General features: G+C 37.5%; 1 protein-coding gene across 1 annotated transcript in view; it reads left to right on the forward strand.

The window, feature by feature from the left end:
• The window catches only part of ASXL3 (additional sex combs like 3, transcriptional regulator), a 184,413-nt gene that overhangs the window by 62,200 nt on the left and 95,653 nt on the right, over nucleotides 1-26,560 (forward strand). Inside the window, 3 exon segments of the mRNA XM_021096220.1 lie at nucleotides 7,522-7,630; nucleotides 8,892-8,997; nucleotides 25,788-25,909. Coding sequence (XP_020951879.1) covers nucleotides 7,522-7,630; nucleotides 8,892-8,997; nucleotides 25,788-25,909 — 337 coding nt within the window.

Here is a 26,560-nt window from a genome sequence, read left to right on the forward strand (position 1 = left end):
TGGTATCCTCAGTTAGTTAAATGGAAGAAACAACTGTGTGAACAGAGAATGTGGGTTAGTGGAAAGAACATGGGCTGTGAAATCAGAGTAGAATCGAGATTTCTTTTTCATTTTTTAAAGTTTTGAAGTATTGTTGATTTACAGTGTTACGATTATTTGTGCTGTATGCAACAGAGTTATTTCTACATATAGAAATGTCAGAATTTGGGAGTTCCCATCGTGGAGCAGTGGAAACAAATCTGACTAGGAACCATGAGGTTGCAGGTTCAATCCCTGGCCTCACTCAGTGGGTTAAGGATCCAGCAGTGCTGGGAGCTGTGGCGTAGACTGCAGATGCAGCTTGGACCTGGCATTGATGTGGCTGTGGTGTAGGCCAGCAGCTACAGCTCTGATTAGACCCTTAGCTTAGGAACCTCCATATGTTGCTGGTGTGGCCGTAAAGAGACAAAAAACCAAAAAAAAAAAAAAAAAAATAACAAAACAAAAAAACCACAACCAAATGTCGGACCTGGGATTTCAATTTAGATGTTACTTGATTCTTAACCTCTCAGCCTCAGTTTCAGCTGTAAAACTGAGAACCATGCTTACATTTTGTGGTGACTGTAAGGATTAGATAATAGTTGTGAAAGCTTGATTGCATTAGAGTTACTCAATGAATGGTAACTATAATAATAAATATGCATTATTATCATCCTTTTCTCTCTACCTTTACTAAGTTATTTTCAGTATTAATCACAAGTGAGAGCTCTGAGATAGGAATGTGTACACTCCCATATATTTATTTTTGCTAATGAAACAAAAATGACATTAGACAAAATGTTACCTTAATTAAGTCTTTAAAGAAGCTACAGAATATTTAATTTCGTTCCCCTTGCCATCCTTTGTACCTCTGGATGTTGGTTACTTTGACACATAGTAGTATTCATCACCACCATAACTCACAATTTTTGAACATGAACAATATTCTAGACACTATTCTAGGTGTTTTACATGTTTAAACTCATTAAGTATTCAGAACAGTCCCCTATGAAATAGTGACTTTTGTTATCCACATTTTGTAATTGAGGAAGCTGGGACTCAGAGAGGTAGAGTTCAAAGTCATAGAGGTAGGAAACAGTCTAGCTTCACATGAAGTCAGGCTGACTGGCTTCAGAAACCACAGTCTTATTCATTGTACTCCATCACTTTTCCTAGTATAGCAGTGGTAATATGGCATGTTACGACATGCATAGTTGTAGATAAAACAGTTGCCAGTATACAGCCATACATGTGCTATGTTCTTTACTTAATGTCTATAATCAAAGATAATAACCACACTTCATATTTTAGTTGAAAGTCTTTAAAATTATAATTTAGATTATATGCTTTCACTTACACTTTTAGAGGGCTGTTTCTTTTCTTTCTTTTTAGGGCTGCATCCACAGCATATGGAGGTTCCCAGGCTAGGGGTCACAGGCTACAGCTGCTGGCCTACACCATAGTCACAGCAATGCAGGATCTGAGGCGTGTCTGCGACCTACACCACAGTTCATGGCAATGCCGGATCCTTAACCTACTGAGCAGGGCCAGGGACTGAACCTGCAACCTCATGGTTCCTAATCGGATTCGTTTCCACTGCACCATTATGGGAACTCCCTGAGGATATTTCTTCATTTCCTTATAGATTCTATTCTAAAATGATACTAAGCAAATTTTTGTCCTTATTGATGTTTTGGAATTCCTTTTTTTTTTTTTTTTTTTTTTTTGGTCTTTTTGCTATTTCTTGGGCCGCTCCTGCGGCATATGGAGGTTCCCAGGCTAGGGGTCCAATCGGAGCTGTAGCTGCTGGCCTACTCCAGAGCCACAGCAACAAGGGATCCGAGCCGCGTCTGCAACCTACACCACAGCTCACGGCAATGCCGAATCCTTAACCCACTGAGCAAGGGCAGGGACCGAACCCGCAACCCCATGGTTCCTAGTCGGATTCGTTAATCACTGCGCCACGACGGGAACTCCGATGTTTTGGAATTCTTGTCTCCTAAAAAAAAAAGATAATTTTAGTGAAATGGTCCTTTTACTGAAATGTATGAATCACTATAGACTATCTAGTAGTAGCTCGGTAATGTCCATTAATTAAGGAATGACAAGTCTGAGTTCAGATGCCTGTTTATATGCTCTAAAGAATATATTTTTATGTTGTTCAAGGCAATCAGAAATGCATGTTTAGGTCTGGAGTCTGACACTGTTTCTTTAAATTTAATAATTGCACAGAGTATGTCACTTGCTAATTATTTCTTGCCTCAGTATCTCCACTTCATAAAAAGAATACTTGAGACTATGTTTCTAATTTTACCCTAAAGACATGTTAAATATTGAAAAGCATGTAGGTAGTCTTTACATAGAAATTATGCAAAATATCTTCCTTTTAAATATGAGCCATCTCTTGAGTTAATTGGTTGTTCCATTTATTTTTATATTTTTATGTGGGTTTGAAATCAGAGTAAAATTTGGACTTCAGCTGTATCACTTAGATATTAGACTGAGGTAAGATTCTTAACCTCTCAGCCCCAGTTGTATCTGCTGAAATGGGAATCATATTTACGTTTTGTAACTCTAATCTTTGTTATTTGCCATATGTCAGTGTCCATGAAAAACTTTCATTAGTGATCTTCTTAGAAGAACTCTGAGGTTTGGGATACTGTTCTTGTCTTGAAAATCAAATTTCAGAATTACCGTAGGTCAATCTTTGGCTGATATTGTATGTTCTGGGATTCTTCAGAGAGCATTTATGAAGGACTTTAACTTTTAAGTTTTTGTTTTCAATCATTTTTGGGGGAATCCAGACTAGTAGCAATGTTTCTCGAGAGTAAGAATGGCCTTGATTTTCTAGGATAGTTTGTTTGTTGTTGTTTTAGGGCCAAATGTGCGGCATATGGAAATTCCCACCAGGCTAGGGGTCAGATCAGAGCTGCACCTGCTGGCCTACACCACAGTCACAGCAGTGCAGGATTGGAGCCATGTCTATGAACTGTACCACAGCTCACGGCAACACCGGATCTTTAACCCAATGAGAGAGGCCAAGGATCGAACTTGCATCCTCATGGATACTAGTCGGGCTTCTTACCTCTGAGCCACAACGGGAACTTGATAGGGTAGTTTTTAATCATCTGTGTTACTGATTTATCAGCTGAAGTCCACTGCATATGTGTGTTTAGGAGTCATCCACATTTACTGGTAGAAATAGTTTATTCTTCTCCACTAGTAGTGACCTGCTCATTCAATATGTAAATAAATAAATAAATAGATCCAACAGTGGATTTATTCATTTTTAACATTTTGAAAACATTTTTATGAAGTGTTAACACATATTAAATTAAATGTGCAAATCCTAAGTAAACAATGTAATTTTCATGTAGTGAATGCTGGAATTATGTTCAAAGCATTGAAACATTACCTCCACCCCAGAGGCCCACACAATTTCCTCTTAAAAATATATCCCTTATAATTAAGACATTTTCTCTGGGCTATCAACCCTGAAAATACTTGAAAGGAGCTATTATTCATTTTTTTTGAAAGAGTGAACAGAAAATTGCTTCGGTTAATTTGTATTAATATCACTTAGTGCAATAACTGTCTAATAATGCCGCTTAATAATTACTAGTTAAATTTGTTAAATTTTTAGACTTACATTGTTCAGGATTACTTTTTTGATGTTCCCATAATTCAAAAATGAGATTTTAAGATGTTTCCAGGACATAGCTTTCATCTGAATTTTTTATTGAGATATTTAAAGAAATAAAGTCATTTAAGATTTGGATTACTTAAATATTGAAGTCTTTTAAAACATTATTATTTTAGATGGAAAGGAGCAGAAGACCACAAAGATGATGTTTTCTTTGTCATGTCTGGATGTACTGCATTCCCCAGATATTCTTTCTGGCTTTTAAAATTATTAAAATAGACAGGTCATTCAGTCTCTTCATTTAGTGTACACTATTAGTAAAATTTTGTGTTCTGTCAACAATTTGATGCGATAAAGGAATGGTTTTTCTGTAGTTCACACAGCACTGGGGCTCTGCAAAGCATCTCTGGGGGTTCTTTGATGTCTAGACAGTTTAAATTATGCCTGCTCCCCTGCCTCCAAATTCCACCCCTGTTCTGCTTCAGGGGTTGTGGGAAATGAAAACAAACCAGAAGGGTTCCACAACCCTACAGTCTAGGGAGAAAAACAAACAAATAGAATAAGCTGTATATCTACCCTGGCAGGTGTATAGGAAAGGGCCTAATTACAGGGAATAGCAGAAAGAAAAGAACTGGGGACAAATAGTGCCCTGCTTATTTCTTTCTCATTATATTCTTCGTATGGGTATATATGTGCATTGTGGACAAAATGAGAAAGTTATGGATGTGTTAGAGAAGTGGAATTTACCTTATGCCCCAGTCCTCCAGTTTTTTCCTCCCTCCCAACAGCCAAATCTAAGAGTTTGATGTTATCTTGTACTTTTTCTTATGTATTGAAATGGTAAGGTGTAGAATTGCATTTTAAGTTGAAAAACTAACTTCTTTTTTTCCTTCCTTTTTTCTTTGTTTTCTTTTTATAAATCGGGATCTCGCAATTCTTCTAATTCATCTTTTTAGAAAGTAAGTAACTTTGAAATTTTAAAGATGTTTTTGGTTAAAATGTTTTATTGCTTTATATGTAATATACACTTACATATTCCAGGACAGAATTCTGAGCTTTATAAATTCTGATTTTGCATTAAGTGTGAACAAATTTTTTAAAAATTTAAAATAAGAAATATTACATAGAAGGTATTCCTGCTAAGAATATAGAATATGACATATTTGCCTCATCTTCTTTCAGACCCATAGTAAATCATTGTGTTTTTTAATATATACAGATGTATAAGTATATATTTATATATTTCTTAAAGCAGGCCTAGGTATACTTGGTAGTTCTATTTTTTCTGAATATTAAAATAGTAATATGTAAATAAGACTTTTATTTATTCCTGTTCAATGACAGCTAATTAAGACATCCATTTTTTTAGGAAAAGCAGTCTAAAATTTCTAGACTTTGTGGAATAAATATTGAATATAGTAGCAAGGAGTAAATGTTACAAAAGATTTTTAAAATTCACCACTGTATATGCAGTGGGTCAGTTACCTTTTTAGTAAGCACTTCACTCTTTATCTGCCAGTATTTAATTGTTTTTAAATTAAATGGACCATATAATGTGCTTTTTTTTTAATCTGTAGAGAAATGCAAGTGATATGCTCAAGACTAAATGACTAATTGCCAGTGATTTGAATTGTAAAATTTGCATTTCATTGCAAAATATTCTTAATTCTTTTGAAATGCCAATGTTGTATAGTTTTAAAATGAAACAAACTTCATAGGTTTGTTTGGGGAAAGATTTAGGAAAATTGCAGTTGTCGTTGAGACTTTTGGAGATATATTATCATGTGATTGTAAATTATATATTTTCTAATATTTCCATTGTAAATCTTGAGTTTATTGAGTTAATAAATAGTAATCTAATAACATATTCATGTTCTTATTATATGAAACTGGGTGCTAATCACTTATGTTTGCAACAAGGATAGCAATAAACTGCTTTTTAATAGTTTACTACAGTTATCTTTGGTTTATTGTACTTTAGGAAGCAAATGTCAGTTATAACATTGAATTATATTCAGTATTTTTTAGTTGTCTTTAAATTTGTATTATTTTTTAATATTTTCAGTCTGAGTTCTTGGAATTGTGCGTATTAGGACCTTAGAGGTAAAGAACAGGGAAAATGTGTGTGAGGTTTGATGTTAGGTGGACAGTTTTATTAAGTTACATTTTAAAACCATCTACATTGTTCCATTTTTATGTAAAGGATTCTATTTTACTTGTAGTGTTAATATTTTCTTGCCAAGTCCCTACAGAAAAATCTGTGTTTCTGACAGTTTCACCAAATTAAAACTCCACAAATCTGGTACAATAATTCCCAGCTTCAAATTGTCTGTGCTTTTTCTGAAGAGAATAAGGATAAAAATATATATTTTGCAGTATTCAGTAAAACATGTAGAGCATTATTTATCTGGAATGTATTCATGGACAGATATTTCTGGGAGATGCATATATTTTACTTTATAAGGGATGCCTGGCCTGTTTTACATATGAGCAGGACATCTTTTGTGAGGAAAAATAATGAAATGAGGTCTGTAAGCTTGTAGAAGCTTCGTGAGGAAAATATACTACATAAACACCCAGCATTGTTACCATGTGTACTGTAGTGTTCTAACTGCCTTGTGCTGTGACCAACTTCTTGCTTCCTGTCAGACCATTTGGAATCATACTGATGTGTTGGCACAGAGGAGCTATTTTCTAAAATAATAAAGAGTGTTCTTGTTATTATAATACTTATAAACCTTTATGACCATGATGTGTATATATGCTGACTTGTTACTAAGTGTGTTGTGGCAACTCAGCAAATTTGGCTTTTTCATTTTACTGGGTTTTCAATATTAAGGAAGCGATTTGATAATCTTGGTATTTAGAAATCTTTTAATTTAATAACATGAAAGTATATTCTTATCATAGGAAGTCAGACCTTAAAACCTTAGGATCCTAAAGGTCCTCGTGTTCCGGAATAGTTTGGATTAAATACCCAAACCCCTTAATGGGCGAATGGGATGAACTAGGGCTTCTAACCTATATTGGTTCAACCAAATATGCAAAAAAAAGTTCTACAGTCTACCCAGGATATACATAGGTATTATACATTTCATAAGCATCTTTTTAAGTATGAGTGTATTTCAATAATATTTCTGTTTTGATATTTTAATGTTTAATATTTGATTTCTTAAAAAAATCTATTTTCGTAACTCAGTCACTTACATCTTTGCTAAAACAGAACATAATTATTAGCTGGGCAAAATTCCCAAACACGTATTTTTTTTTTTATTTGACAAAGAACTGAGAAAAGGATGTCAATGTAGAAGCCGTCAGAGATATAAACACAGATACACATTTGTATTTGGCCTTGTGAGAAATGTAATCCCACGAGTAACTTAAATACTTGTAATTTCAAATCAGGTCTTCCCTGGTTTCTTATTATTCTTTTGTTGCTTTTCAACCTATAGGATGGGGCTGTCCTTGAACTTGGTGTTTTGATCATTCAAGTGCAACCATCAAGTTGTCTGTAATATTTAAAAACTGAGGCTTCATGGTATTTGCAAAATAATACCGCATAAATGTTTGGGCCTTGGTTTCTTTGAAATAGAGTGTTGGTTGCTTTATGAATAAAAGCATAATTTCAATTCAGGAGACTTTTTGCCTGAAGCCTATAAGACAGATGTATCTGATTAACTTTGGTGAAACTGGACTGGCCCGTTATTGTAATGTAGATGTTTTCCGGGTTGGGAGGATATTTTAAAAAGGCATGTGAGAGGGTCTTTTTTTTTTTTTTTTTTCTTAAGAGACTGAGAACACTTTTGCCACAGAAACTGCGTCTCAGACTGCTTCGTTTTTTGCACACTTTTATTTTCTAGTGGAACTTCTCCATTAGCCTGTCTGAATGCAATGCTTCACACTAACACTCGAATAGGGGATGGAACATTCTTCAAAATCCCTGGAAAGTCAGGCCTCTATGCTCTCAAAGTAAGTTGGATTGTTCTGCGTATTATATCTCTTATTACTATGTATCATGCATTTTTTCCCGACATGTGAAGGTAAACAAAATTAGATTTGGGTGAAGGGTAGAGTGACCCCTGTGCCTTTTAAATGTTTTCAGATGTCTTAAAAATGATTTCATATTCAGAATGAACAATGACATTTTTCTTTAAAGAAAACATATCTGTGGTTTCACTCTAACATATGGTAATGGAAAAATAGCTGTGGCTTCCTTAAAATTCTTGATTCTTAAAAATTGACATGGAGGAGTGCCGTGGTTCATCAGCCAAAAGTTTAAGATGATCACAGTTGCCAAAAACTGACTTAATGACCATCGGTTAATATACAGGCTTCACACCTGTTTGCCTTTTTGTCTTTTATAAAAATGAAGAAATATACCCATTCTTGAAAATTCACTGATTTAAATCAGTTATTCAAATTTAAAACCACCAGTAATCTCAGAAGTTTTACTGTTATTGTATACATGTTACATGAAGAGAATAGAGAAAATTAAAAGCTTCTGATAACTGAACCTTAATTATTTTAGTGTGATTCCCATTCTCATCTAGAATGGAAATGCTGTCTAAGGTGCAGAATTCCAGGGGACAAAAGTTGATGATTTGCAAATAGCAGCATAATTTTGAACAAACAAAATCAGTGTACCATTTGTAATAAATTTAAAAAAAACCTCACTGCTTTAATAAATGATGAATTACATTTGAAGTTCATTAATTTCCTTTTAGTTTTTTTTTTTTTTTTTTTTTTTTTTTAAATTCAAAACTTATACCTGGCAAAGAAGCAAGGGTTCTTTCTCAGCTACTAAGCACCAGGCTCTTGTCTTATATACATTTTAGAAAACTACACAGGTTAATCAAAAGACATGCATTGTTTCAGTTGATTTTTGTAGCTACTTGAGTGTTTAAATTTATGATTAAAATTCTGAGTTGTTAAGCCATTTTCAAAAATAAGGATGAAGGAGGAATTGAAAAAAAAAATGGAAACGACATACATCCAAAAGAAACTTTGTAGAGATGTTAAAGGTTATCAAAAAAATCAGCTATGGCGATGTGCTTCTCCCAGTTATTCTCCCGCCCCCCCTTCTAAGGAGTGATTTTTACATTAAAAAGTAAATCAGTATTGAAATTCCAAATCACAAGTGACTGTGATAATTCCCAGGACTCTGGAAGTGTTTTGAATGTTTTCAGTTGCTAGTACATCTCCATAAATCATTATTTTTAAAATAATATAGAAAGAGGAGTCGTCATGCCCAGCTGATGGAACACTGGATTTAGGCTGTGAGTCTGAATTGGATGGTACAGAGATGGCGGAGGCCAGTGCCAGTGGGGAAGGGAATGGTGAGTGTGACAAATTTCAAGATATACTCAACCTGTTCTCATAAAGATTAAATAGAATTCTAGTAACTTGCTAATTGAATACTCTACCGTTATAAATACGATTTTCTTCTAAGTTTTTACCACCTGCTTAGATTTATCATCAAACAATTCTTTTCTTTCCAGAAAAGTTAGCCTCTAAGGATACAGTTCTTTGCTTTTTGTTTAGTTTTTTTAACTGTATGGATTTCCTTGGATAGTATTCTTGAATGTTACCAGTGTATTTCTCCTGCAAGGTGAGAAAGCTATTGGAGTATATAGTGATTTTATTCTTTATAAACATTTAAAAAATATTTTTATTATAGTTGATTTATATTGTTCTGTCAATTTCTGCTGTACCGCAAAGTGACCCAGTCATACATATATATGTATTTTTCATATTATCTTTCATCATGTTCCATCACAAGTGATTAGACATAGTTCCCTGTGCTGTACAGCTGGACCACATTGCCTGTCCATTCTTAATGTAACAGTTTGCATCTATTAACCCCAAACTCCAGGTCCATCCCACTCCCTCCTCCTCCCCTTGATTTTATTCTTACATAAGTACTGAGAATGCCATTGTTTTATTTCTGATTATGCTGATTTTCCTGTGATCACAAGTAGTTTTATGATAGCTTTGTTCCTAGGTTTGTCCTTATTAAATTAAGTCCTCACAGTGAAACAGGACAAATAAGTTATGAAATGCTTTTGAAAAGTGAGCAACCTTTCTAGAATTCGAAGGGGGCATTTTCCACCTATGATTTCTGTCCATGTAGATTCATTTTTATCTTTCTCAAGACATTTGCACTTTGATTCTTTTGGTCTATGTACTGCAGTTTTGGCAATTATTTGCTCCACAAAACCTGCTATACTTTTTTTTTTTCTTTTTTAACATTACCCAGTGGTCCCGCAAGTGGCCTCAGATCATGATTTGGGAGGAAGACTGTGTCATTAAAGTCTCTGTCAGTGGACTCCTAGAAATCAGTAAATTATCTTTAAACAAACAAACCTTAAAGGATCCTTGCAGAAATATCGTATTTCAGTAATAGCCCAAAGCCATTCATTTTATTAATGGTCATAGGAGTCCCTTTGTGTTCTCACTGGCCACTCCTGCCCTTTAAACTGGTGTGCTTTTCTGATAGTCCCCTGGAGACTGATTCTGCTCCAGTCCATCTGACCTGCAGCCAGGGTGGTGAATTAACTCAGGAAACAGATTCTTGTCTTAGTAAAATCACTGAATTCGGCTTTGTAGACTTTTTTTTTTTTTTTTTTTTTGAAACCAGCTTGCATTTAATTTGACGTCTTTATTTCTATACATTTCGAAAACTCAACTCAGAGCCCCACTATTGTTGTGGTAGTGCTGTGAATTTGGCAGGTCCTTGTGGTTAGTAAGAGAACAAAGCAGAGATGCATGATAATTTCTGGATTTCTGGAAGGGGTAGTGAATGGGGCACACCCTTCTCCATCAGTAGGATGAGCAGGATCTTACTGGGTCACTTCTTGTACTGCCTGCTTGCATGGGGACTTGCATGTGTTCTTTTCCCCTCTCCACCCGCTTTCTGTTACTGTATATCAATGTGTATATTGAGTTTCTGCTACTTGCCAAGTACAGTTCTCTACGTTATAGTTGTAGCAGGGAAAACAACAAAAAGAGACCTCTCCTAGATTTTGTGTTGGTAGGGAGAAAGTAAGCAAAATAAGTATGTAAAATTTACAGCTTATTCAGTGCTGGTAAGTGATATGGAGCAAAACGAATTAAGAAGATAGGAGTGAGGAGTTCCCATTGTGGTTCAGCGGTAATGAATCTGATTAGTATCCATGAGGATGTGGGTTTCACCCCTGGCCTCACTCAGTGGGTTAAAAGATCCAGCATTGCCGTGAGCTGTGGGATGGGTTGTGGGCGCAGCTGGAATCCTAAGTTGCTGTGGCTGCAGATTGGATTTGACCCCTAGCCTGGAAACTACCATATGCTACAGGTGTGGCCCTACAAGTTGAAAAAGAAAGAGTGAGAAAGGAGGGTACATTTGAGGAAATACCTGAGGGAGTGAGAGAGCTTGTGTTTGATGGGAGAGAGTTCTAGGTAAAAGAAGCAACAATTTCAATGACCTTGAGGCAGGAGAGTGCCTGGACTAATCCAGAAACATCCAGAGACCAGTGTGGTTGGAGTCCAGAGTGAACAAGGGAGAGAAGATGGTCAGATACAAGGTCAGGGAAGTTATGGGGCCAGATTATATAGTGCGTTGGCATTGGCTTTTGTTTTGAGTGAGATATTCAACCGTTGTAGGGTTTTGAGCTAAAAAGACAATGTTGTCACTTAGTGCTTAGTAGGATCACTAAGTACAGAAAACTATGTATTGAAGAACAAGGGCAAAAGCAGGGAGATCAGTCAGAACTATGTTGGTGTAATCTAGATAAGAGGTGATGGTGGTTTGGATATGATGGAAAGTAATTGGATTCTGAATGTGTGTGTGTGTGTGTCTACCCAACAGGAACTGCTGAAATTGGTATGGTTGTGAAATAGAGAAAGGAGCTGGAGATAATTCCAAAGGTGATTGTCAGCAAATAGAAGCACAGTCTTGTCTTTAACTTAGATGGAAAGTCTGTAAGAGAATCACTTTGGGGTGGGAGTTGTTGATGGGGGGCTCGGTTTTGGACGTATTAAACATGAGACTCATTTTTCATCATCCAAGTAAATATGTTGTATGATTGGATTTTTCCATCTTTAATTTATGGGAAAGACCTTTCTGGAGATATACATTTGGAAGTGGTCAGTTTATAGATGATATTTAAAGACAAAAAAACTGGATGAGATCACCAAGGAATTGAAGGTAAAGAGAAAAAAGAAAGCGGCCCAAAGAATGAGCTCAGTTTTGAAATTTAAGAGGTAGGAGAGATTATAGGAGCCAGCAAATGAGACTGAGGATAAATGGACAGGGGAATATGCTGTCTCTCCTGAGAACCAAGTGAAGAAAGTGTTTGTGGGGAGGAAGTGACTCAAATGTGTCAAATGCTTTTGATGTGTCAACTTACAATGAAGACTAAGAAAAAAAAAACGTTGGATTTAGCTTTGTGAGGTTATTGGTGAACTTGGCAATGACTATTTTCTGTCCAATGATGAGACTACAAGCTTGAATGGAGCGTGTTCAAGAGAATGAGAAGACAGAAAGTGGAGGACCTCAGGTGTAGATAATTCTTGCAAGGATTTTGAGGTAAAGGGAAGGAGTGAAATGGGAAAATGGCTGGAAGAGAAATTGGAATAAAAGGAAGTTTTCTTGAATATGAGAGGTAAATATTAGAATAATCATGTACAGATGGGAAAAATCCATTTGAGGAAGAGAATTTGATGAGGAGGAGGGCGACCTGTTGCCGTGTGCTTGATTAAAGGAGAGGGAATGAGACTGATTAAATAGATGAAGAGATTGGCTCTATTTAGGAGTATTGACCGGTGCTGTAAGGAAGCAGTAGGAAAAATCAGGGTATTTGGACAGAAATGAAAGTAAGTGAGTGCATGTGGGAGGGGCTATGGAAGTTTGCTTCTTATTACTCCATTTTTCTCAGTGAAAGAGGAAACAAGTTCATCAGCTGAAGTCAAGGATGGGAAGGCAGCTTTGTAGATCTAAGGAGAAGATAGAAAATGTTTGTCTAGAGTTCAACAGCAGTAAGGACACTCCTAAGGTTCCTAGTCCTGAATTTAACATGAGACCAGTCAGTGTGGTTATACATTTTTTCTACAGTCATGTCCATGACCACTGTACGCATGTACAGAGTTGGGATTTTCCCAGGTGTGAATGATGAAGCCAGAGAGGGATGCAAGAGTAGAGGGTGCATGGAATGGCATGTTAAGATCAATCTGCATAGAATTTAAGCTGGTTGTGAAGGTAAGCAAAGACACGACTGCCAGAGAGATGGTGTGGAGGAGGAGGTAGAGATCTCCTTTGGGTGGAAGGATTGTTTGCGTTGGTATTCTAGAGAAAATGAGTTAGAAGGATAGGTGACATGAGAGTGGAATGCATGAAATTGAGTTTAGGGTTACAGTCTGGGATGTATGTCTGAGATGAGAAGAAAGAGGGAGGCTGGGTTAAAGGCTATCACGAATGGGTAGGCAGGGTGTGTGCTCTTCAGAGTGGCCTGGCTGAGGTGGCCATCAGTGGCTGAAATTCAGCAGCCCGTCCTTTGCCCAGCTTAGTGTCATGGGATGGAGCAGGGTCTACCTGAAGGAAATGTTGTCATTTCTTATTTGCAGCATGATGTTGTAAAGGCTGGTGGTGGCCCTGCCATGAGATATTAGAAATTACCTGTGTGGATATGGAAATGTTCACCTGTGATAAAACTAGCATTGAAAGGGTATGACATTTAGGGCCAAAAATCTTCCAGAAATGAAAGGGAATAACCTAGGAGTTGGTGGATAATTAAATTAAGGGGGAGTAGTTGGTGCCATAGTCTGTTGACATGAGATACAATGCTGGAGGCACCTAAGGATTGGGGTGGGGGGTGGGAGATAGAAGTCACCTGTCCCATTTCCAGGCCCAGCAGTACAAGATGTGTGGAAAAGAAACAGGCTACTCCCTGAGAGGGTTCCAGGGGACGTGGTGTCCATAGGTGAGAGCCAGGTTTGGTACGTCAAAATGTGAGGGAGAGTGTTCAGAGAAGAGATGAAGGTTATAGGAGATTTTTCTAATGACTAATCCCGAATTTCAGAGGAAACAGTGGGAGTGTTTTAGTGGCTGGAAAGGGGTCGAGATCAGGGTGAGAGCACTTAGCCAATAATTAAACCAAAGCAGGGATAAGCAAACTCCTCTAATTTGAAATGTGAATAGCTACTTCATCAAATAACACGTACCCACACATTTCCAGCTAATGTGACCCAAACTAGATTTCCTGGCCTCTCCTTTGAAGTTGTATTAGAGAAACTGCTTTGAGGAATCACAGAAAGAATAGTAAATAGCCTATTTCCTTGACTATTCCTTGGCTTGCCCACTTTTACATCTTATTGCAAACCACAATTGCTTCTTGTAGGATAAGTATTTTTCTGCGTATAACCCATTAACCTAGCCTTAGGATACATTTTCAAACCTAGGAATTGAAAATCCATTGAGTGCTCACAATGCCTAGCCTTTGTAAGCTGTTTAACATGGATATTGTTTAACCCTCATGACATTCCTGAGTCAGTCAGTCTTGCTAGGCTCTGTCATTCTATTTGATTTAATTTTTCTATTTCTAATTTTAATTTTTGTATTAGAGTATAGTTAATTTACAGTGTTGTGTCAATTTCTGCTGTACAGCATAGTGACCCAGTCATACATATATACACATTCTTTTTCTCATATTATCTTCCATTGTGGTCTAACCCAAGAGATTGGCCATAGTTCCCTGTGCTGTACAATAGGATGTCATTGCTTATCCGTATTAAATGTAATAGTTTGCATCACTCAACCCCAAACTCCTGGTCCATCCCACTCCTTCATCTCCACCCTTGACAGCCACAAATCTGCTCTCTCTGTGAGTCTGTTTCTGTTTTGTGGATAGGTTCATTTGTACCATATTTTAGATTCCACATATAGGTGATATCATATGGTAGTTGTCTTTTTCTTTCTGACTTCACTTAGTGTGAGAATCTCTAGTTGCATCTTGTTTGTTTGGGGCTGTACCCAAAGCATGTGGAAGTTCCCAGGTCAGCAGTTGAACCTGTGCAGTAGGGTCAACCTGAGCCACAGTGGTGACATTGCCAGATCCTTAACCCACTGTGCCACAATGGAACTCCAGTTTTAATTATAATTTTTTTAACCAGTGAGGAAACAGACTTAGAGGTTAAAAGTTTAATCCAAGTGGCAAGCCCAGGTAGATGTGAGTGACACTTAAAAGCCAGGCTCAGACTACTCTGTGACTTTGCCTAGGACCATAGCCAAGAGTCACTGATGCAGTTTGACTTTCCAACATTTGTCCAACTCTATTCTGATTATAGACTTGACAAAGATGGAGTTCCCGTCATGGCTCAGTGGGTAGTGAACCTGACTAGTATCCATGAGGATGCGGGTTTGATCCCTGGCCCAACTCAATGGGTTCAGGATCTGGCCTTGCCGTGATCCATGGTGTAGGTCACAGATGTGGCTCAAATCTGGTGTTGCTGTGGCTGTGGTGAAGGCTGGCAGCTACATCTCCAATTCATCCCCTAGCCTAGAACCCTCCGTATGACCCAGGTGCGGCCCTAAAAAGACAAAAGACAAATAAATAAATAGATAATAAATAAATAACTTGACAAAGAGGAACCACCGGTTTATTCCAAAGAAGGACTAGGCTACCACACAATTTCTTACAAATCAGTAATAAATTCTGTGAAACTGAACTGGTTGAGATGATATCCTTGCTTACTCTCTTCCTAGTATGTCATTGAACTAGAAGTTAGAATGGATATAATTTCCACACTTCTTACAGCTGTATAAATATACTTTGAAAATATAATTAGAGAAGCAAGTGGGGATGTGTGGGGTTGTGAGGACATGGGAGAAAGGGCAGGAGGGGGGAGGGGGAGGGTCCTACCATCTGTTTTTTAAATCTTTTATCCACTTCCTCCTTTGGGATGAAAGAGTGAAAAGTATTGAGGTGAATAATAACTATCAATCTGTAAGATACCCTTGTGGCAATCCAAAGAATAAGCTTCTGCTACCAGAGTTATTTCAAATTAACAAAGATCAGTTGACATTTGATGCACCACTAAAGTGAGAACACCGAGAAGTCTTTAAAAAGCTAGCACTTGGCAAAAACTGGTAACCAGAAAGAAATCTTGCAGCTTAATTCCAGTCAGTAACATTTGAGTCTTTAGGTAGAGTTGGGATAACAGTCAGTCTTTAGTCCTCTTACGGTGAGTTGGGTAGGAAATCAGATTCATTTTAAATGAGTTGCCTTACCAAGAGATTTTGTTTTCAGGTTTTGTTGAAAGTTTTTACCATGTGGGAAAAATCGCATATATTATCAATTATAGAATTTACAGCATCAAAACTAGAGTCATGCATTGTTTCATTGACTCCAAAACAGTTTTTCAAGCTAATAAGAATTAAACATAAGACTCAAGAAACTAAACTCTTCAAATTTTACAAGCTTAGCTCTGAAGAGGGAAGAGTGATTTAGGTGAATCACTTGATATATCTTTGTTGACAATCCATGACCATTTATGCCAATTCAAGTATAGATCTATGTCAGCCAAAGAAAATATTTAGAATTTTATGGGCTATTTTAGTCAGAGATTTATGGTTATGTTGGTATCTGAGTTGTTTTCTGACATAATACATTGGTATATCATGAACTTGCTCACACATAGTAAGTTGACTTGCATTGCTGGCTGCAGAACCCGTACATATTTTATATGAAATGATACCATCAGTAGATCATCTTCTTTACATTCTATTTATAGATTATTATTAACAAGAAAAGATAAGCTTCTCTTTTTGTGGCCCTGATATATTTCATGTTTAAAATTGCAAGCAACCATCCACTTCTAAAATGAGGAAACTGGAGAATGTACAATTTTCATCCATAGAGATCAAAAAAAAGGTTCTGCTTGTTATTAACCCTAATGGCTTTCAGGGAGGAAGCAGCGCTCTAGCTGAAGAATTAGTATTTTTAAAAGTCTCTATTTAGGGAAAAAAGATTATAGAGAACACATATCCTATATTTTAGTCCTCAGATCCCAGGGTGAATAATGATTCCAACGTTCGAAGAATTTTATGTGGTCCCTTTTCATTATTCCTTATGGCCAGTTTTATAAGCAGGTCTCTGATTGTATGATTCTTGGCAGGGTCATGTTAACTTAATGAAACATTATTCAGCCCACTCTCTGTTTTCGTTGGCTCAGAGGCCCCAGTTTGAGGGGTCTTTTTTCGGAAGTGAAAAGTGCTTTAAGATGGCCTGAAGTGTGTGGCTAGGATCTCAGTTGAGACATCAATTATACCAGACGCGGAGCTTCCTGGAGGAAGTGAGGAGGGTACTAAGGAAGCTTGTGGCGCCCTAAGGGAGTAATCACATGACAGTTTATCAGTGGCAATGTTATACCAGGGGAGGGAAGGGAAAATGAGGGGACTGTGGAGCTGTGAAGGGAAGGTTTGAGAAACTTCTGAACGTGTCGCCGGATTCTGCAATGTCTCTTTTCTCCTGGTGTTATTTGTCTGGTCTTGTGAAGGCTTTTCAGGAGCTTGTCTGTGACTGCTCCCCTGTGATTTTGCAGAAGATGACACATGAGCCTTCTTTGTGTTCACAATCAATTTCTACCTGACAGCCATGCTGGAGAATCTTGTAGGAGAAGAGGGAATTCCTTCGGTGACTCTATCAGGTCCCCTGATTTTTCTTAGGTTAAGCTTATCTGCCTTTTATCCAACATCTGCATTTTTGTTAACAGCCTTGTTAGCTCGTAGAGACACCTGTTCTACCTTGGTGGGCCAGGGCAACTTAAGTGTGTGAAAATGATGTTGTTTTAGTTATACATGGAAGAAAGTACAGAGGGAAAAGAAAGCTCTTCATGGTTAGAAATGACCATTGGCAGGATATAAAACTTCCTCAGCCCACTCTTTCTCATTCTTCTTTCTTTCATCCCAGCCCACAGCTTTCACAGTTCATGAGAAATATGAGGGACTTCAGAAGTTCATGCAGGCCCAGATCATCTCTTATGCCAGCATTTTACTTAAGCAAGTCAATTAAAGTAGACATTACTTTAATAGTAAATGCCCAGAGGGATAAGAATCTCATAGCCTCCTTGATATTTGTCTCTGTGTTTTTGATAACCCTTATAGTCAAGAATTTTTTCCTTATGCTGAAATCTCTTGAGCTTTTAATTAAACCAATTTTCTCTTTTTCTGCTTTCTGATGATGAAGAACAGCTGGGCTTTGTGTGGACCCCACCCCCTTCATCTTGACTTGGCCCAGTGACTTACCCCAGCTCTTTCAAACATTACTTGCAGATACTAACTATATTCCATCTCTTTTACCCATTAAGGACCTCTTTTTCTTACATATTTCCCCTTGAACTGTGAACTTTGTTCTTGTATTAATGGATTTTGGTCACTTTTAACAGCCCAGAGTAATGGAGGAGGAAAACAAAAAGGCTTTAAGTGCAGATAAAGTGACCCATTTAAGTATACTTCCTCATTTTTTTTTTTTTTTTTTTTTTTGGTGCTAGGAGAGAAATACTTCATAATTTAAAGATTGGAAAGAGTATGATCTCATGAGAAAAGCAAACTCCTTCTCAAATAAAACATATTCCCCCAATTACTCATCTTGACTAGTCAAATTTCTTTTCAATTGATGTGATTTGTGATTGGTGTGAAGGAGCAAAGCACCCATGCTCTTAAAAAAAGTGAAGTTGTTTTTTTTTTTTTTAAATTGATGTCAGATAATCTATTCTTTTTTCTCTAAAGTGACAGTTTATAACCATTTCTGCAACAGTTAACCATCTGTTTAGCTAATTCCCTTTATTGTATGCTGCACTTTTCTTTTATATGTTGAAGTAATTAGTAATGGTGCCTGTGAATGAAGCACTTATGCTTCACCTATAGCAACCTTTTAATGATATTCTTCCTGTCTGCTTTTTCTGTTTCTCATTTTCTAGGTGGGTTGCTGTATTTCTGTGTAGACGTTTCAGGAACATGATGCACTGTGGAGAATCACAGATTTTGTGTAGTAGAAGAGAAATAGCTTCTAATCCTCTCCCTCCCCCTGGCAGCTTTATTGTGTTCTTGCTCCCCATAATTCTGATAGAGGAATCTGTATTGGTTCTATGGTAGAAGGGATTAGGTGGCTAAAGGCTGGTTCCTAGAGAATATCCTTTTCCTAATAAATATTCTTATTTCTAGTATGAGTTTCTCCTTTCTCATCTCAGTTTAGAAGGATATTTTTTTGGGATATCCAGAGATATTTGTATAACTAACTTGCCCTGGTGATGAGTTGGGTGCTTATTAGAAGGGATTCCAGAGCTATACCTTCAGTGTATAAACCATTCCTCCTAGTTAGCTGTGGAGATTCAGTGTCCTGTCTAGTGCAAACCAAAGTGGTAATGTACCATTTGTAGACATTGTGATGAAACTGTGAACTAGATATCCAGTTCTGGGATATCAGATGATGGTCATGTGTAGCCATGAGATCAGCCATCCAAATCACTAAGTTGTCCTGTATGATTACATCTTGTGGAGCATGTTCTTTTTCTTTTTTTTTTTTAGGGCCGCACCCGCAGCACATGGAGGTTCCCAGGCTAGGGGTCCAACTGGAGCTGTAGCCACCATCCTAAGCCAGAGCCACAGCAATGTAGGATATGAGCCACGTCTGTGACCTACACCACAGCAGCCCAGATCCTTAACCCACTGAGCGAGGCCAGGGACTGAACCCGCAACCTCATGGTTCGTAGTTGATTTGTTAACCACTGAGCCACGACGGGAACTCCAGTGTTCTTAAGGCTATATATTGCTGGTATACTTATCATCTGCTTCACTGCTCCTCCTGGTTTATTTTGCTTACTTTTTTGCAGACCTCATCTGAGTAAGAAGAGGACTTCATTGGCTCAATGAAGCAGGCTATAAAATATAGTAAAACTTTCAGTTATATTGGATATATTTTATTCACAGACAATATTGTTCAAATATTATCTAATGTCAATATGTACAGTGTTTAGACCCTGTCTCCCTTGTAAGTTTCTTAGGGGAAAATGGCTCCTTCCATTATTTTCTTGCCATTATTTCTCTATTTAATTGCTTGCCTCTCACACCCTTTGAATGTTTTCTTTTAATGCAACAAGGGAAATTGTTTAAATCTAGACACCTATACCTATCTTAGAATAAGGAATGCTTTGAGAGAGGTGGTTTTCTATAGTCTGGGCCCAAACAGGATTCAGGAGTTGTCTTTTCTCTGAAAGAAATGGAGTTCTGGAATTATTTAGTTGGAGTCAAATTTGTCTGGTTGTCATTAAGTCATCTTTAACAGTTTTTGGCATGTGTTTTGTTTCTGTATATATCCAGAATATCTCATATGTGCAATTTCAAATGTAAGTATGATGCATAGAACATTTTACAATCCAAACATAAGCTTTTTTGATTATTTGCCAATCCGGGAATACTTTTGAATTACCTGCTTATTGATCTTTTAAAACCAGTTTTAGTTGCCACCACTAGGTCTTTGTAGACTTGGTTATTCTCAGGAAGAATAGTATTTTTAAGAAATCTTATGGTCTCAAAGTCTTAGTTCTTAGTCACTGTTCCCCCCACCCCCACATTTTATGCAGTTCTTGACAGGGAAGTACTCAATGAAAATTTTACAATTGAATGAATGATTACTACATAAACAATTCAGCTCCTTCTAAGACGCAGCCCTTTTTAAAAATGTGATTGAATTCTAACAGTGTGCCATGGTATTATCCCTGATATACTGTGGGCTTTTGATTTATTTTTTTATTTATAAAAATTGTATTAAGCCTATAGTGTATATAAGGATCATTTTGATAGAAAACTGTTTTTATTTGAGAGCATCTAGTTTATTCCAAAAATAGAAAGGGAGTAGAGGGAAGGAGAATCGAAAAATGAAATTGGTTAAAGGATGCCTGTCTCCCCACCCCCATTAGCCCTTTGAACCCCAGGTACCTCAGATAGCCGGTTACTTAGTGTGTGGTTTAGTGGACATATAATGATTCATATGTTTGTTGCAGTGACTGTCTTGAGCCCAGATCCTGGGCTGTTTTGTGGTTCTGCCCCCATTCAGCTCCTGCCATTTCAAGTAAGCATTGTGATTTCTAATTTTGACTTTTAAATTATACTTATTTTTATTTTACCATGCAAAACCTCCAAACTGTGACTTTCCTCTTAAAATAAGACCATGAATAAGGATGGCAGAAGGAAATTTATATACATTTAGTGTCAGGTCATATGACTTCTCCCTGACTTGCATAGGATGTTTTGTAGTTTGGTTTTCATATTTTCCCTAATTGACTTCAGGGTAATTTTTTTTAATTTAAAAATGTATCTTTTATGGATACTTTTCCATAATAAAAAAAACTATGCTGACTTCCCCTTCTATGAATTCCTATAAAAAACAGTAATTGACAGTTAACTTTAGAAATAGATATTTTAGATATATTTAATGAAAATCAAATTTGACCCTTTAGTTTAATAAACATTTGTAGATTAACTGCTCTGTGCCTCTCTTTGCACATAAGTAAGTCCTCAAGGTGCTGAGCCTGTGGGTGGTAAGTCAGACTCAAGTACTAGTATTGCAGAGGTTGCATCAATTCATGCGCTCAGTTCCAAGGAAACATGGGTAGGAGAGGAATAAGTCTACCTTAGGGACTGGGATAGTTGAGAAACCTTTGGGGAAGTATTTGAGTTTGGTCCATCAAGATGAGTTTGCTAGGCAGAAAGGTGGAAGAGGACAGCCAGCAGCACAACAAAATACAGCAAGTATGTGTGTTCAGAAGATGCCACTGGGTCTCAACAGGCTGGATCAGAGAGGGTGGGAGTTGGGGAGGTAACCAGAAGTGAGAGGAGAAGTAAAGACAGGGTCAAGATTATATTCTGCCTTCTCCCATCTTTGTGTCTTGGTCTGAAAGTCAAAGCCCTCGGTATGCCTGTCTGTGGTTTGGTTCTTAGTTTGGGAGGAATATCACCCTTACCTTCTCTCTAGCACCAATTTTAAAAAAAAAAATACGAACTCAATCCCAGATTTTCCAGTTCAATTGTGTTGTCAAGTTGAGTGGTGAATGAAAAAGAGGGACAACTTGGAGACTCAGAGGAAGGAGGCTGGAATCCAGTCTTGCTGAAACACAGTCACCAGTTTCTCTAGCCTGCAAGGCTGTCTCATGGTTACCTGTAATCCTCCATCTCCCTTGGATCCCAAGTCTTCTAAGAAGAACATTTTGGAGGCGGGGTTGGGGATCTGAGTGTGCATGAGAGTGGAGAGAGAAGAGCAACAACTACTGAAAAAAATCGCATTAACCCATTGAATTAAAAACTAGCAGATTAGCTTTTAACTATGTTTTCAACTTGCCTACTTTTGGCAGGCAAGCAAAACATAGATGGAAATAATATTTCTATACCCTTAAAAAAATATTTTCTTGTCTTTTGTTTGTCCAGCTATGAAAAGGGCAGGCAGTCTTATGGGGTTTCCAGGTATAAAATCCTGGTATTCATTTTGTGATGGTGCCAGTGCACAGTTAGGGGGGAGAAAAGCTCCTAGTCTGTTTGAATGCCAAGAAGATATCATTTTCTAAGCTGCTTGTCAGTGTTAGATATTTATTGGATAAAACATCTGTCCTAATTCTTCAGTTTCCTGGCTCCTGTTGTAATTTCACATACAGAGGATTTCCCCTGGTCCTTTCTTTAACATTAATTTTTCTTTGGCTTATATTTCAGAGACCAAACTCAGGCTCTTAGATAAATAGTCAGGCAACTGTTTAAAATAAGCCTTGTATTATTTATTTATGACATCTGCTAAGAAAGCTGCAAGGATAAGTAAAAGTGAAAACTGTGTTTTATCAGAATGTGAATCTGCAAGAATATATTTAACTGCTGCTCTATCTACCTAGTGAATGTTTTTTAGATTCACCCACCCTCATCAGATACATGGAAGAAGAATGAATCAAGTCAATTATATGCCCAAGTTTAGGGTCTACATTGTCCACACACACGCACAAGCACACACACACTGAAGCCTAGGGATGCATTACATTGTGTCCTACCCTTTTTTACTCTTGAATTTTTTCACTTAAAAATAAGTTTTTTTTTTTTTTAAATCCAAAGGAACACTCACTTATAGATTTTATTTCCTATTATACTTCCTTTACATTTCTATAATTATTTTATCAGGAATAAATAACTGGATGAAAATGGTTTTACCTCAAGAAATGGGACCAAGTCTAGAAAGAGGAAATTGGGGAGTAAAATGACTGTGTTGTAAAAGAATTCTCATGATGCTTCACTTGGGCCTAGATGGAATGTAAGAAAAGGCAAAACAGAGTTGAGTTAAAGGAAAATGAATCATCTCGAGAAAAAACTTCATAGTATTTTTTGATGCTGTTTCAGTTTTATTGTCCTGACTTCCCACTGAAATTATAAGCTGTAAACTGAACCAAATCTCTCTTTTGGAAACACTGTATGTAAATTTATGTGATTCACTATTAACACAGTGCAATAGTGAACTTAAAAAACTCTGTACAGCGTATTTGCTGATACTGAAAAAGAGACATCACAATACCCTGTGGCTTCCTAGTCAGGAAGAAATAGAGCAAGTTGTAATTTAGATATCTGCTATCCTTGGGGGATGACAGCTGATTGTATACTGCTTATTGTAGCAGTCAGAAAATATGGGGACATAAGGCTTTAATTACATCTCCACTGATTCAGGATTTGTTGTTTTTGATCCTGCTGCATTGAAGTTTACCTTTGAAACACTTATGAATAAAATTATTTCCTGAGAAAATTGATAAATTTGCTTAGATGCCCAGGAGGCAGAAGCATATGTTCTACAAATTCCCTAAAATCCACATACTGTATTTGGTTATCCTTCTTAACTACCATTAAGTTTCTGTTTTTCTAGGTGGAGACACTACCCTAAGAATGTGAAAGTAATAAAACGTATTTGCTAATGTACACTTGACTTCTGGCTGGGCTTACATTACATCCATTTAGGTCTGTTCACTTGGGTTTATATATCCTGTCTGATGCCTTACTCTTACCTCTCCAGTTTGTCACACTTCATAGCAGCTCCAGAACATTGAAAAGGCCATCTACATAATCAGCTCAAAAATAAATTTGTCTTTAGAATGTAAACTGATGATTATTTCTAATATCTCTTGTTAAGTAAGCTTTGGCGAAGTATTACAAATTACTCCAGTGATGACTTCAAGGAGAGAAACCAGGAGCCATGGCTTATGGAAGCAGTATTATAAAATGTTTCTTAACTAGAACATTTAGACTGTTTTAAAGGAAAATGTCATATTGTATCAAAAAGTTACCTGATCTTTAACTCAAAGACTGCTCTCACTGGGAAAATCCTTTTGCTACCTCAACCTTAATGTTTCCTGGACCAATCACTCTATTTTCTCATGTCAGGGGTAAATTTCTTGTTCCCTGTGTCCTTATTAACTTCCTGTCTCAGTACCTCCAACGTGACACAAATAAATTAAACTTCTTTAGACATTAAATCTTTTGCATTAGTTCTTGGCTTTGAGACCAGATATGTTAAGTGGAAAATTATGCACCCAGCCTTGGATCCCAGCTCTGAAGTTTCTCTGGCTGTGTGACCATGGGCAAATTACTGACCCTTTCTCAGCTCTGGTTTTCTCTCTCCAATATGGAGATCATACATTTCCATCTCACAAGGAAGCTCTAAGGATGAAATGCAATCACATATCAAACTCCTGACATTAATAACAATTATTTTACCTTCCAAAAAGTGCTCATTTTGGCTTCTGGATTACTTTTTTGTTATTAAAACGATTAACTTTTTTCCAAACGTTCTCTTTCATGAACCACATTTTCATTCTTAGAGAGTAGGAGCTGGAGTCTATCTAAAACAGCACTTGACACTTCCACAGACATCGGCTTCTTTTTTTTTTTTTCCTGGTTGTACCCATGGCATGTGGAAGTTCCCAGGCCAAGGATCAAACTTGAACCACAGCAGTTACCTGAGCCACAGCAGCAATGCTGGGTCCTTAACCCCCTGAGCCACCAGGGGACTCCCATAGGCTTCCATTTTTGACTAGAATAGTTTTTTATTCCTCCACCTTCCTTTAAAATTCAGATCAGAATCCTCCCCCAGTTACTGTTCCTTGGAAAATTTTCTTGGATTAGCGTGAACCCTGGTGCCCTTAAGAAGTCTTATTTTGAGCTTTTACAATATGTTCTCAAGTTATTTTCTTCCGCCTAACTTCCTCTTGCCTCCTGCCTTTAGCGTATGCCTCTGTTCTGCCACTAACCGTAGTGCTTCTTCACTCTGATTTTCCAAATGACCTCCCCTCCCCTCGTGTACACAGGAAAGGCCTGTGTCTGTGCAGCTGCCAAAGTCCCTCCAGTGTTAAACCCAGTCCCCCGGGTGGAATGTTGGAAGAGGATGGATATTAGCACTGGAGCTCCAGCACAGGTGTCAACAGAGCAGAAAGTGATAGGGGGCTTGACTTCTGTAGACCAGGTGGCTGGAAAGTTTGACTGGCAAAAATGGGCAGATCATGTTATAATCTGCAGAGGATACAATTTTCTTGAAAATAATTGTCTTCGGTGGACACCAAGCATCTCAGATTTCATTTTGCCTCCTCCATGCTATGTGCCTTGGCCGGTTGGAAAGGACAAACACGCCCCCGTAGGCCACTGATTCTATAGAAATAGGAAAATCATAATTCCTCCGAGATTGGTAGATTGAAAACAATTTCATTAATTTAGGTTGTCTCTTCAGAATACTATGCATTGTCCAGTCTGTCCCTTCAGCTCCAGAAAGAACTGGCTCCCAACTCTTCAGACAGACATTGTGTTCTTTTTTATGTCCACACAATAGCCCCATGACATAAAATTACCATCAATTAGTGGGTAAGGAAATCGAGGTTTAGAGAGGTTAAATGTAACCTTGGCCACACAGTTATTAAATGATCCCATCTTTGAAATTCTTTCAAATCTAGAGACTCTTCTTTTTACTGTGCTCTTTTGCTTTATTTTCGGATTCCATTTTCAATTGGAGAAAAGCTCTGAGTGAGTTAATTATGGTGAATATAAAAAAAGGAATTCAAATTAGTAATATCATTTTCTCTCTGTTTCTAGTGTGTGCAAAGCAGGTAACTGATGAAGCATCTTCCACTCGCGAGGCGAGCCTTACCAACACTGCAGTGCAGAGCAAGCTAGTGTCTTCCTTCCAGCAGCACACCAAAAAGGCCCTCAAACAGGTAAGGTAGCTGGCATCTCTCCCTTGGCCTTCAGTTCTGCCTGCTTAAGATGAGGGAGGTTATGCAGAGAAAGTAAAATAAATAAGAACATAGTCCTCAGAAAGCCACAGAGGTGTTCCACATTCAGCTACTCCCCTAACATTCAAAACACTGACTTTAATCTGTGCTAAAAACTAGGAGCGGCTTGGCTGAGAACTCTGATGTCAGATAGAAGAGGGAAAAATGTGCTCAGAAGTATATGAAATTTATATTAAGATTGTGTGTGTATGTGATTGATGATAGACATATTGGGATTGTACACGAATTGCATATTTTGAAAAGAAGGTCTCTGTGGTCTATTTATGGCCTCTATTTATGTTTTTCTGATGGTTGACATTAGAAATAAATGTAATTTCTTTCTTGTTCTTAAAATGTGCTACGTTATACGTAAGAAAAATAGCAACCAGGACTCACTTATATCTAGACAATCCATTAGCATGTTTGGTGCTTAGTGGAGGCTAGCTTTGCAGTATCGTGCCAGTATTAGGTAAGCGGTCTTGACTTGGGTGTTTCTGTCCAGAGATGGTGGTGGGAAGCAGGCGTGGTAATGTTGGGCTTTGAGCTCTGACATACCCTGGTTTCAGTTCTTGCTCCTCACTCTGTGACTCTGGG

Source organism: Sus scrofa, chromosome 6 (genome assembly GCF_000003025.6).
Source record: "Sus scrofa isolate TJ Tabasco breed Duroc chromosome 6, Sscrofa11.1, whole genome shotgun sequence".
NCBI lineage: Eukaryota > Metazoa > Chordata > Mammalia > Artiodactyla > Suidae > Sus > Sus scrofa.